The following is a 14326-nucleotide window of genomic DNA, read 5'->3' as shown; positions in this document are numbered from 1 at the left end:
CCAGCCAATGTATCAAATGGCACTCTGGGAACTTGGAGTGACCCAAAATCTCCAGTAGGTGGCCAAATGGTAAGACCTAAGTTGGGATAACTGAATTACAGACTAACACTGCACAGCGTCACAATTAGCTTACCCAAATCCCCAATGCCCAACACACCAGGACAAAGTTTAGAATCCTGTATTTCATCAACCTAATAAAATTACTTAGTTAATCATATTAAGTTACTATCACAGTGAAGTAAAGGGAAGATAACTTTACCGTCTTCTTACAACCCAAGCAGTTAAAGCCAGTGATTCAATAATTCAGATGTTCACATAAGTAACCAAGCTTTGCTTCCTGAGTTACTTACTCTACAGATCTAATCACAGAAGGACAGGTACCATCTGACTATAAACATGAACACACTTTAAATCTTGGTCTTCTCTGGACAACTACTGGGGCGCCCAAGGGCTAAGATAAACTTCCCCAAAGTGGACTAGTTATACTACTAATAGTAGTGCTGGGATGTAAATTTTCTTGGGTTTGTGGTCTTCTTGGAGTGTTTGCTTCTAACATAGAACTTGGGAAGTTTAATATAGTTAAACTTGGGATGTTTAATGACTGTAATTCAGTAATGGGACAATAGAAGAGCTCATCACATTAAAACAGAAATACTTGGGAAACCCATCGTTTTTAATAGCCTGCCATCTGCTTGGCTCTTACCAGCAATGGATTTATCCTGCTTAGTGCAGATGATATTGGGACTAAAATCATAGATTACACGGCGGACTTCTGAGCTCTTTGCTGTTATTAATTTGCAAGCTTGTAAACGAACATTTCCCAACATAAAAATCAATTATTGTTCAACTCTTACCCTAAGTAAGGTTGCTATGGGCACCGCATAATATCCGTTCTGGCACCAACAGATTGAGTTAAAGTCACCAGAGATCTCTCCAAATTAAGAACCTGAAACACAGTTTACCAGCTTTGCCACTGTGCTCGCAGTAGGATGCTCTTTTTGCCTTGCTGGGCCCTCTAGTTTAATCCTCCAGAAAGAGAAATTTTAGAGGGACAAGGACTAAATCATTTTCTTCTGAGCACAGCATTTTCAAATGGCTGCACCGGGTCCTAAGCCCCGCCGCTGCGGACCCAGAGCTAGAGGTGCCCTCTCTCTGCAGAGCTGGGACTCTGGCGCCCTAGTAACTGGACCCGGTGAGGCAGAAAGGAAACTCCCATTTACAGCCAGGTACTACTCCGGTGCGCTAGGCAGGGCCGGATCCTAGAGGAGAAACCGGTAACCAGGTTTGTGAAGGTTTGAGCAAACGCTGTTTCCCATTCAACCAAAGAGTAGGACGCACAGGTCACAGGCTAGAAGTTAAACAGTTACCCAGCCTGCGCTTTGTCTCCGCGCCTTCTGCAGCCCAGGCACTGAGGTGCACTTGGCTGGTGAAGAACAAGGTTTGCTGGAGCAGGAAACAGGAGTTGCTATCGCCCTGAAACTGCAGGGTGAGGGAGTACCGCGACCCGAGCCGCAGCTCCGGACCGCATGCCGGAGCCAAGCCGGCTGGGCTCTTGGATGCGATGTCCCCGAGCCGGCGAAGGTTGCCCCGGCTCTGCTCTGCCCTTTCGCCCGAGGGCAGGGCCCTGGCTCGGCAGCCCGGAGGCTTTGCACCCAGCTACCCATCCAAGCGCCCTGCCGCCTTGGGGCGATCTCCCTGTCACCGCAGCTGCACAGACCCCTCGTTTCCAGCGCAGGGACAAACTTCCTCCCTCCGGGTCCCCGCGCCGGCAGTTGGCAGTTGGCTTCCCCACTGGTCCCTTAGCAGCGTTAGCTGGAAGGGCTTTCTGTGCCCATCTCCAACCTCCAGTCACTAGCGCTCAGCGGTCCCTGCTCATCCTCTCCAACAAAGCCGGGGCTCGGAGGCGACCCGGAGAGGGACTGAGACTGGCAGCTGAAGCATCGAGCTCTGGCAAGCACCCACGCCCCGGCGAGCGCAGCAAGAAGGGGCGGCAGGGACCAGGCGAGGAGAGAGGGGAAGAAAGTGTCCTGTTCTGGGCGCGAAACCCTCCTGGGTTGATCCTCCTCCCCCAGCTGCCCCTGCCCGAGCGCATCCTGCCTTCCCTGTGGGACTGGGCAGAATGGAAGGCGAAACCGTGCGGACTGTGTGGCCTGACGGACCAGCCGCTCCCTTACCTCTGTCCAGAGTAAGCGGCTGGACCACTGTCAATGTCGCCATGTCTGCCGTGGGAGCCGAAGTGACGCTCGGCTTCAGCATCAGCAACCGCTTGTAGTGAGAAAAAGAGGAGGAGATTGGGGGCGGGGGTGGAGAGGGAAGACGGAAAGGAGGGGGAGGAGGGGGAGGCAGGAAGGTGGTGATGGAGGAGAAGAAAGCTTGGGTGGGTTGGTAGCCAGATGGAGATTCAACTGTTCCGCCGCGGCGAATCTTCAGTGCCGCGCCAAGCAGGGCAGGTATCCGCGAGCGCCTGCATGGCCAGGAGCTGAGAAAGGAACGCTCAGCCCTAGAACTTTGCTCGCCCACCTATCGGGAGCCCTGGCTGGGTGTAGCAGGTTTGCTGTCTTTCAACTTTCCACCCAAGCTTAGTGGTCAGAATGCACTCGAACACAGAGGAAGAGGACACGGAAGCGGGAGAGACAGTAGAGAGAGGTGGGGACAGAATTCTTTTCAGATTAAGAACATTTTCAACCTCCCTTTCCACATCCCTTTCCAGGGGAAACGCCACTAGTTATGGGAGATGTGGCTATATATCACTGTAGTTGCTGTTAATTTCTGTTGAAGCTTTTTGTTTAGAAGGTCCCCTCCCAACAGTACAAGGGTACCGGAGGGCCAGGGTTCTGTAAGTCAGTGTTTATTTAGAAGCTGGGTTTATTGCCTAGGAAAATAACTTGCCTTTACAAGCAAACTTCCTTAAAAGGTTTTAAAATAAAAAATGAAAACAACAGTTTCTGTCAGTGAATGATATTTAACTGGGACCCTCTCGTGCTAATCTAGAAGAAACGTGCATTCAGAGCTGTTATGTATTGATTAATTAGCAGGGATGGGAGGAGTTGAGTCACGGATGTTTGGTACCATTTACTACATCTTAACCTGGGGATTCTTTTTTTTTCTGCACCCTCTGAATTACAGGTAGATAACGTTAAAGGCCTGGTTTCAGAACCAGTCGATCATGTTTCAGTTCCCGAAGACTTAGATACTGTGAGCCCTTTATCCCAACTTCCATGAAATTTTCCCCAAGCCTCATTTCCTTATCAAATCATGAAGAAGCATGGAGAAGCCTCCTCTAGGCATAACAGAGATGAGGGAGCACAGGGCTGGGATAAGGATGCTGCCCTTCCCTGTGACTATGACCAATGCTATGTTCTGTTAATGATACCCAGAGGGGAAGGGAAGGAAGCAGATATTCAGCAGTAATTGAAAAGTCAAAGATGATTGGCCATCTAGCTATCCAACAGATCCTTAGAGACACACTGAACGTAGTATTTCTTATACTTATCTTTAACAGTTTTAGGTTTAAGAACTTTGATCATGAAAGTCAACTTTCCGTCACTCATATTATCTGACAAACTCTCAGTCCCTTGTAGATCCCCAGTTTTTACATCTGTCAATCACTTCACAGCTTCATTCAGTTGGAACGTGATCATGTAATAGGAGGAAACTGATCCTAATTTGCAAGGTCTGGGCTATTTCTAAGCTTTTGATGGAAAAGAATATACTCCAAGATCATAAACATACAAGTAACATATGGACTGGGTGGCATACATTTATATATTTAGAAATATATATAATATATTTTATATATGAATGCATATATATATATATATATATATTTGCAAAACACTGAGAGAAATAGAGACCATAATGAGATAAAGGGAGCATCGATACATGGAGAGTAGAGGTAGGAAACAGGGAAATTATGTAATTATACTTTAAAAATTAAGGAGAATAAAATGAAAGCATCTCTTTCATGCTGCAGAGATGGCACAAAGTCTAAGATCACATATTGCTCTTATAGAGGACTCAAGTCCAGTCCCCAGTGTGTCCATTGATGGTTCACAGCTCTGTCCTAACTCCAGCTCCAAGGGTCTCTGACCTCTGGCCTCCTCAGCCACTGGCACTCTATGAGCAAAACCACACAGACACATCATTAATGGTAAGATACATCTTTAAAAAAATGAATGATTTTTTAGTGTAGTAGACTATAAATTTATTAGCATAAGCTACCAATAATGTATTTATTATTGTATTATTGGCTATTTATTACCTACTTATTAGTTTAAGGACTAAGCTAGGGTCTAGTCAGGCAAAGGTTGACAAGATTTAACATCTTTCTTTCTACTTAGTTTTTGTTATGTGACAAATGGTGAATTCTGTGCAGGAAGTTCCCTAAGTGCCAAAGCATTGTGGGAGAAGGAATCTGTGACTCTTAAGTGATCATGAAAATACACATGCCCTAACGGGTGTAAGGGGAAGAAGAAATCCAACTGTCTGTTTTGATGGTAGAATGCATTTCGAGGTTTTGCACAAAATACCAAAGCTGATCCAGTAACTGAGGATGAAGAAAATACCAGTCCCTTGGCCATTAATGTAATTCCTTAAACAAAATTTTTGCTAAGGAATATGTGCATCTGGAACCTGATTCATCTGTCTAAAAGCCTTAATTGTGTCCATTTCCACGTAAACTTCAGGTTGTGCAATTCATGAGGGACGAACTTTTGGTTTATCTGTTTCCCAATGGCTCTCCGGCAGCAACATTGGGTAACATGTCTCTTACATTTTGAGGGCCTTGATTGAAAATTTACTCTGCCATGCTTCTTTTATGTTGTCTCCTTCCTTTTTCTTTCAAGAACTAGAAAAGGAAGTACCATTCTGGAGGTGCCCATCACTTATTCCTAGAATTGATAAATTCAGTACCGTTAGCATCTGTTTAAACACTTGTAGAAAATTATTAATGAGTCAGCATGCATAACCACTGGTTTTCATTAAAAACATTTGTAAACTAGCATTTATCTTTGTCTTTCTGAGACATGGGAGACATAGGGAAGAATTTCTTCTTGTGCTTGGATCTATGTGCCCATGTGCGGGTCTCATGCAGGATTGTGTGGTTACTGAAGTTCCGAACTTCAGTCGGTGTGCTTGACTTATTCACGAACTGTTTCTTTTCTATTTCTATTAGAGTTGTTGAAATATATGCAATTACATTTTAGTCTGAGCTGTTTGGTTACTGTACTGGCTGGTTTTGTGTGTCAACTTGACACAAGCTGGAGTCAACACAGGAAAAGAAGTCTCAGTTGTGGAAATGCTTTCATGAGACCCAGCTGTAAGACATTTTCTCAATTAGTGATCAAGGGGGAAGGACCCAGCCCTTTGTGGGTGGTGCAGTCCCTGGGTTGGTGGTCTTGGGTTCTATAAGAGAGCAAGCTGAGCAAGCTAGGGGAAGCAAGCCAGTAAGTAACATCCCTCCATGGCCTCTGCAGCAGCTCCTGCTTCCTGCCCTGCTTGAGGTCCAGTCCTGACTTCCTTTGGTGATGAACAGCAGTGTGGAAGTGTAAGCTGAATAAACCCTTTCCTCCCCAACTTGCTTCTTGGTCATGATGTTTATGCAGGAATAGGAACCCTGACTAAGACAGTTACCCAGTCACTATATTATTTCCTTAAAAGGTATATTAGTGGTTTAATTTACTGGTAACCACATTTTCAATAAAATTAGTTTAATTAATAAATGCCTTATTAATCACCTTGTATGTTCAAGGATCGGGAGTATATTTCATATTCTCCCAGTCTCTCCAGCCCAGGAAAATAGACATTTTTATTCCATTTTGGAGATAAGTAAACAAAGGCTCAGAGATACTGAACCACTTGCTTGGTAACATTAACACCCATCCCTAGGAGTGTCCATGCTTTCAGGAAAGAAAAGCTAGCGCTTCGCCTTATTGAATACTTAGTGTTTCAGACATTTATTTCACAGGCGTTATTCTCATACAGAGTCTCCCTGCATCCCCCACCACTAACCACTCTCACTTTCCTGGAGACAGAGTCAGAGGCAAGAACTTATGGAGGCAAACATTCTGTTTCCAATGTAAACCAATACAGCTAATAATAAAACAACTGTCTGCTTTGAAATATAAAATCTGTTCTTGCTAGAAATTTCATTCAAAGCTAGTTAAATCTTCTTCCCTTAATTGAATCTTTTTAAATTACATGGCAGAATCAAGAAAAGGTTTGCAAAAGGCATTAGCATACCAAGAAAATATGTTTAGCCAAGTTTTAAATGGAGTATAACAAGCACGGTTTCCTATGAGGAAAACAGCACCTTCTAACTCAAACTCCAGAAGCCTGACTGAAGAAGGAAAGGCCATCCAGAGCCTGCCCCACCTGTGGATCCAGCCCAAATACAGCCACTAAACCCAGACACTATTGCTGATGCCAAGACGTGTATGCTGACAGGAGCCTGATATAGGTGTCTCCTGAGAGGTTCTGCCAAAGCATGACAAATACAGAGGCGAATGCTTACAGCCAACCATTGAACTGAGGGCAGGGTCCCCATTGGAGGAGTTAGAGAAAGGATTGAAGGAGATGAAGAGGTTTGCAACCCCATAAGAACAACAATACCAACCAACCAGAGCTCCCAGGGACTAAACCAACATCCAAAGAGTACACATGGACAGACCCATGGCTCCAGCGGCATATGTAGCAGAGGATGGATGGCCTTGTAGGGCATTAATCGTAGGAGAAACCCTTGGTCCTGCTAAGACTGGATCCCTCAATGTAGGAGAATGTCAGGGTAGGGAGTCGGGAAGGGGTGGGTGGATGGGTGGGAGAGCACCCTCATAAAAGAAGGGGTAGGGGATATGGGAAAGGGGATGACATTTGAAATGTAAATAAAAAGTATCCAATAAAAAAAGGATACATTGACAATGATTAAAAAAAAGAAATTATTTTTGATTAAAGGTATCACAATAGCTTTGCTAACTCACGTGGCATTGTCAGAATGGCATTAAATTAAGAGGAGGAATCAACCTATACTTCAGTACGTAAATGTTTTAAACTCATCATTGGAAGACTATTTTTTTTTTCTTACCTTGTTATGGTAACAAGTTGTTTGTTGCCTCAGAAGATTCTCTGTATTCTTACTGTATGCCAAACACTGCACTAGGCGCTCAAGATAATGAAGTATAAGAAGCAATACAGTAGGAAGTAAGTACTGTGTGGAGAGTGAAGAAGCTGGCAATTAAATTAGTTCTAGAATAATTTTAGGTTCACTAAGGACAGAGGTAAAAGATACAGTGTCTTAGAGAAAAAGCGAGTCAAGCCAGGGGAGCAGACAAATATATATTTGACTAAAATCAAGAGTTTGTCGTTAGACTATCAGAAAATAACAAGCCATGGAGAGTCAAGTAGTGAAAAAGCGACATAATTAACAGAATTCAAAATGACATCCTGTTCAAAAAATGAACCTTTTACTTCATGCCAATTACAAAACAAACTGCAAATAATAAAGAATGTTAAGGGGGAAATTGGGAGCATCCACGGTAAAACCTGCAAACAGCGGAATGAGGAGTTACTAATTCGGAGTTGGATATCAGAAAATTAAAGATGAAGTGAAAATATTAAAAGTCAATTCTCATTATTTTTAATTTACCTCAAACTAATAAAAGAGTTTTAAAGGAAGGGAATCTGAAATCCGAATAATTTTTCTTCAGTTGCGGGATCTCATCTGTATTTTCTCACATCACTTTCCTGTAAATTGTAAATATAATATTTTTACTGTGCTTTTTGTGTGGGAATGACATGATTCATAGCTATAAAGCCTTCCTGATTTGTGGGTGCCTTGTTTATGTCTATTTGGCTCACATAACGTGAAATGATTTGAAATTATTTTTGATTGTCGTCTTTAGTTGCGATTGGCGTAAAGTGAAAGGTTTATTTTGAGCAGGATGTCACTTTGAATTCACGGTTGAAGTCAGAGGTGATCTTTATATAAAGGAATTAAACTCAAAACTTTTAACTGCCTTTTGTTATTATGCACCCAAACCTCGGCTTTTCCTGAATTGACATTTATGTCTCTTCAGACAGCCCAGAGATAAAAGAGGCACAATAAAGCCCACATACAAGAAAATATCTGAATAAAGTTCATCTTTCCTCATTATTTCTCCATATTTCTCATTTCTCGGGTTCTCGAAGCATTTAACACTTTTTTTTTTTTTATCACCATGAGCTTACATGTTTTAGTTAGCTCTGAGTAAAAGATTCCATTTGTTTGTTGTGCCAGACACTGAAGTTTGCTAACAGGGATACATGGGTGAGAGCTACGAACTCACTCCCTCTACCACTGACTTTCTAAGCCACAGCCCCAGGCAGCCCTCGATCATAGATTTTCCATTTAACCAATGTACCTTAACCACCTGCTGTGTCCCAAGCTCTAATCTATAGCTTTGGCTTAGTTTGTAAGAAGAGAGAAGAGAGAAAACTAAAATATAAATAGAAACCACCAATAAGGTAGATACATTTAGATAGAGGTTTTCACAAACACCAGTTTCTGTAAGACCTCGTTTTGCATATTTTATCTGAGAAATATTTCCAGGTATGCCTCACTGATAATCTTACTCAAGACATGTTGACAGAAAACACTATATGGGAAAATTCCTCTTTTTTTTTTAATCTGGAAAGACAATTATTATGCACTTATGATGTTGTTGGTGTTGGGGTTTGAATGAGAATGGCTCCCACGGGGTTGTATATTTGCATGCATAGCCCCCAGTTAGTGAACTGTTTGGAAAGATTAGGTGGTGTGTCCTTGTTGGAGTAGGCTTGTCTTAGTTGGAAGAGATCTGTCCTTGTTGGAGCAAGTGTGTCACTGGGGGTGGTGGGCTTCGAGGTTTCAAAAGCCAAGCCAGGACTTGTGCTGCTCTTTCCGCCAGCCTGATCGCAATTGCATATGTAAAGCTCTCTGCTACTGCTCTGGCACCACACCTGCCAGTCACCAGGATGTCCCAGGAAGATAAGGAACTATTCCTCTGAAACTGTAAACAAATGAGTCTTTAAGTGCTACCTTTTGTTAAGAGTTGCCTTGGTCATGGTGTCTCCTCACAGCAATAGAAGAGTAACTAGGGCAGCCCACAGAAGGATCACATTGCACTGGATAGAACTGATTTATAAAACAAAAAAACACTTTTTAAACATGACCTTTGTTGTATTCCTTACTGTCCAGGACAATGGACTTGGGGTAAAGTTAGAAATAAAAACTCTCCATGCTATTTGTTGAGGGGTTTAATGAAATAATCAGAATGGGTTCAGAAGCATGGAATTGGTAAGTGATGTATTCCCAAGAAGAAATGATACTATAGATTTATGTTTTAATCTGTACCATGAACTGTTGTGGAAGTTCCCTTTCTTTCAGGGGAAACTAGGGATATTTTCTTTCTCGGATGTAGACAATAAGGTAACGTTTCACCTCTCTAGCCATGAAGAGACACACTTTCAGACTTTGATTAGGGACATCTGAGTAAGCTGGCAAGCTCTTCTAAAGGACTTCATGGAAAAGTAAGGTAGGCAGGGATGACACCAGTGAATTTTGTTATGCTGAGAATTTACCAATGGTGAATGCACTCATTCACCACCTTGATCATTGACGAGGACCCTGAACACCCAAGCTCTTGCTTTGGATGTAATCTTCATGCAATTGTCATTGCGTTTATTTGTGGGGTGCTTATGTGTAGGGGCGGGACATTCAAAAGGGCCAGGATGCAGGCCTGGAGCCCAGAGTAGTTCTCTCCTTTTACTGTATAGGTGCTGGGGATCGAACTCAGACCATCAGGTTTGCTCACAAACACATTACCTGACAAACTATCTCCTGGGCCCAGATTTTAGTGTAAAAGAGGATTCAAATAGCTTTCTCTTGAAAATGTGTAGCTTTAATATCTTTAAATCTAGTTTACCTTATTCCAGCCATCAATTTAATTTCCCTCTAAACTTGGGACTGTAGGATTAATTAAGGATATTAGGAAGAAATAGACATAAAGGCCATTTTTTAAATTCTTCTCACATTCTTTCACAGTACAGTAATTGGGGCCGGTACCAGAATTTACACTAGGCACGCTGACAAACATAGATGTCAGTAATTAGCAAGTTTAAGGGCTAAACTTGCCATCGACATGGTCAGCACATTCGGAATTCCATCGTTGTTTTTCATCTTCTAATTCTATAATTTAGACGGGTAAAAATATGGTACAATTCAAATGGCCCCAAACATGAATTTCTTAAATTTGTCAGTGAGGGCAAACTCGCTGCCTATCTCTGCCTCTCAAATGCTGGCATTAAGGCATGGAGTACACGACCCTCTTCCCTCCTCTTCCCCCCAGCTTCTCATGTTTCCGACTCTTCAGGTAGTGGTTGAAAGCTTGCCATTCGGGTAGACCCTTCTGGATCTTGACTCTCAGCCTCTCAGACCTTTCTGTGCCTGTAAGGATCTCTGGCAGATCTGCTTCCTGTACCACAGTGTCTCCATCAAGTTTCCTCCTCTGAAGAGTTTTAAGAATTTTTATTTCTTGTGCAAATCATTCACTCACGTATTAGGTCCACTTAAGGCTTTATGATAGCTTCTTGGAGACTCTACTGTGAATGAAAGGAAGCAGGCGGATGGAAGTTTTAGCTCTGCATTAGTGTCCCATGGTGCCCATTTTCTAGAATGTAGCACGGATCAACTATCCCTCATCAAGTATAATAAATATTTGATCTAGGTTTTCAGTAAGCTTTTATTTACCCTCTCAATTTCTTTTTCTTTTCCTTTCCTTTTCTCTTTTCTTTCCTTTTCTTTCATTTTCTTCTCTTCCTTTCCTTTCCTTTCTTTTCTTTCTTTTTCTTTCCTTTTCTTTCTCTTCCAAGCTGTCCTGAATCTCCCTCTGTAGACAAGGAACTCAGGGATCTGCCTGCCCCTACCGCTTGAGTGCTGGGATTAAAGGCATGTGGAAACACCTCCCTATATAGTCAACGTTATTTTGGTTAAGGGTTTTGCTTTGAATATTAAGAATGAGTCAGTGCATATGGTAAGCAATCCAAGGATTAGTCCAAAATCCCACTTACCAAGAACAAACAACTAAAAGTCTTTTCAGCATAAATGCACACTGTCTTTGAATGTGTGTGGAACACAGACATAGGACAACAGGCTCAACCACACAGTGAAAAGCTCAAATAAGACTCCAATGCATATATTGGGTTTAATTGCAACAATATTGCTATGCTTATGAGAACAGAATATTATATGCTTAGGCTATATAACTCTTCTTGACTACTTTCAAAATATTTCATCAAAATGTGGAATATGCTTTCAGATTATTACTAGAATTTTACTTTCAAATAGTATCTCCCCCCCCCCACACACACACACATGACATTTTTTTTAATTGCGCCAGGGAGGTAGCTTGGTGGTTAAAATTGCTTGCTCCCAAACGTAAGGCTCTGCGTTTTGGATCCCCACAGCCCATGAGAGTAGTGGAGTGTGGGCAAACACCTATAACCAAGCACTAAGGAGGGAGGGCATGCAAGACAGTGTCTTTGGGCCCCTGGGGTTTGGTAGCTATCAGTCCAATCGAAAAACAGCTAGCCTAAGGCTCTGGGAGAGACCTCGCTTCAGTGGAATTGAGGCATGAAATGGTAGAATAAGGTACCATCAACCTCTGGACTCCGGAAGTCACAGGTGCTTGCCTCCTTCCTCCCCCACACTAAGAGCATCCTTCTGCTTGTACCTTTATGAATATGAGTTCTACTTATCTGTGGTCTTCTACATTTTAATTCCTCCATGTGACTGTGCCTCTGCCTGCCTAACCATATACCTGTTATTGTATGCCAGTTGATTCCTCATGTCCAGATAAATATCACAGTGACCTTGATTTTCAAAACCTAAAATGATGAAGTGATACATGGTTGCCACAGAATGATCACCATTTTTTATTTAAATGTACTCCGTACACTTTCCCACAGTATATTAAGTCAAAGTGATTGTTAGTTTTCAACTGAGGAGCCAATAGTGTGAATGATTAAGACAGATTAAATCTAAAAGCTTAAAACCAACCAGAGAGGGTGGTACCCATGTCTCCAGCAGATGTGTAGCAGAGGATGGTCTTATCTGGCATCACTGAAAGGGAAGCGTGTTGATCCTGTGGAGGCTCGATGACCCAGGATAGGGGGATGCTAGGCCGCTGAGGCAGGAGTGGGTGGGCAGGTGGGGGAGCACCCTCATAGAGGCAATGGGGAGAGAGAAGGGGATAGGGGGCTTGTGGAGGGGAAACTGGGAAAGGGGAATGACATTTGAAATGTAAATAAAATAACCAATAAAAAAATTTCACTTAAAAATTTCAGCCTTACAGAAAAAAATACGTACATTTATCATATGCACATACTTTAAAGCATATGAATATTGTGTGTGTAGTGCATAGTATGTGTAGTGTGTAGTGTGTGTGTATTATACCTAACGAACATATGCATTGTCACACATAGTATTTTCACACTTGAACATTTTATATCTAAGATCATAGCTGTTTGAAAAATGTTATTTCTTATCAACTTTAATTTTCATGTTGTACAATAATGAAAAGATAGACACTTGTGTGTATTATGTGTTTTTTGAATGATGTGTTGACATTTGTACATACATAGGTGCACATCTACGCAGGTCCAAGAAGACCATAGTAGGGCATCAGATGTCCTACTGTATTGCTTTCTACTTTATTCCGTCAAGATAAAATGTCTCCTATTAGCTCTGGAGCTAGAATGATACCACACTCAGCAGTCATGTCTTTTCCCACAAAGCCCTACTGTGGACACGCAGATGACCTTATCTAAATTTTTATGTGGACACTGACGTCTGAACCCAGGTCCTCATGATTGTGCAGCACGAGGCCATCTCTCCAGCATCTATCTAGATACTGGTTTTGTTGATTATTTTATATACAGGAAAAGAAATAAGATAGGAGCACACAAAGCACATGGAGAAACCTCAGAGAGATATGGAACAGCCTTAATACTCAAGCAAAAAGAAACCTATCATTAAATAGCTAGGATATAAAATTTAAAACAAAAGGGAATATGATTTTGTTAATTGTAATTCAAAGACCATTTTAGAAGTTAGTGCACACACTGCTCTCTACTGGCCTTGTCGTTATTGCAACTATAAGCAGTGTCACATCTGTAGTGCGTGAGGTGATAAATTCTGTTTATATCACAGGGCTCACAGAATTTTAAGATCTATTGATTTATACAACATGCCTATCTCTATACGTATAGATGTGCATAATAAATTTGTATTTTATAGTACAGTCAGTTGAAGAGTCTGTATGTATGCAGTTAACAGACAGACTTACAACTAATTATGTACTAAAGAGAAAATACAAAATGATGGACAAAGACCCTAAGATTAAGGCACAAGGTGTTTCAGTTCAGCTCATAAATGGTGACAGTGGCTAAAATATTCGCTTGCTCTTTCTGGAAACAAGTGAAGGCCTCCAAGGAGCAGGATGGGTGGCTACGCATATTCGACAATTTACCGTGTGCTCACCACAATGGACCCCTGTTTCTGTTCCCTTCCTGCATCATTTCCCTTCAACGACTTCATTGGTGGGATTTGAATGCATAGGAAAACATTTTAACACTAGTAGTTACAGAAATCGGGGGGTGGGGGTGGGAAAATTTTACTCATTGTATAATTCCATGCTTTATCAAGCAATGAAGACAGAACTTCATTCAACAATACTGCAGTCAGTCAGTGTCCCAGTGAGATACATTGTATTTGTGGAATTACTACTCAGTAAAAGAGTTGCAAATGCTGTTCAGGAAACTTATATTGTGTAATTTACACAAGAGGAATTTGCTGAATTAGTGTGTAAATTGATTTGAAGATTCAGACCTTTCAGAAATACACATTAGGATTTATGATTTTATCCCAAGAGAAACAGGAGACAATAATGAAGCTATCTAGGGGAGTAAATAGAATAAGCATATTTTAAAGGAATCATTTGAACGCAGTGTGTAGAGTGATTGGGGAACAGGGGATAGGTATAAATTTGAAGAGAACCATTTAAAAAGCTACCCAAGAATTCAGGTGGGAGAATTTTGGTGCCTTGAACCAAGAAAATGCCATTGAAATTTGGTAAAGTGAATGCATACCAGACATTTTTGGTGGTCATTGTTGACACATCTTGGTAAGAGCTTGGAAATGAGAAAGAAGCAAAGAAGACAAGATATGAAGAAAAAAAAAACTTCTTGTAAATGTCAATTTTATTACCTCAGATGAAGGGTTGAGATGAGAACTATACCCAAGCTATGCAAATACACT

General features: G+C 41.7%; 1 protein-coding gene across 1 annotated transcript in view; it reads right to left on the bottom strand.

Annotated features, from left to right (window-relative positions):
- The window catches only part of Lin7a (lin-7 homolog A, crumbs cell polarity complex component), a 155507-nt gene extending 153233 nt beyond the window's left edge, over positions 1-2274 (bottom strand). The window contains exon 1 of the mRNA NM_001408921.1: positions 2175-2274. Coding sequence (NP_001395850.1) covers positions 2175-2256 — 82 coding nt within the window. The 5' untranslated portion in view covers positions 2257-2274. The remainder of the gene's footprint in view (positions 1-2174) is intronic.
- Between the last annotated feature and the right edge of the window lie 12052 nt (positions 2275-14326).

This window comes from Rattus norvegicus, chromosome 7 (genome assembly GCF_036323735.1).
Source record: "Rattus norvegicus strain BN/NHsdMcwi chromosome 7, GRCr8, whole genome shotgun sequence".
In the NCBI taxonomy this organism is placed as follows: Eukaryota; Metazoa; Chordata; class Mammalia; order Rodentia; family Muridae; genus Rattus; species Rattus norvegicus.
The sequence above is the reverse complement of the archived record's forward strand: the minus strand, read 5'-3'. Positions and strand labels throughout refer to the sequence as shown.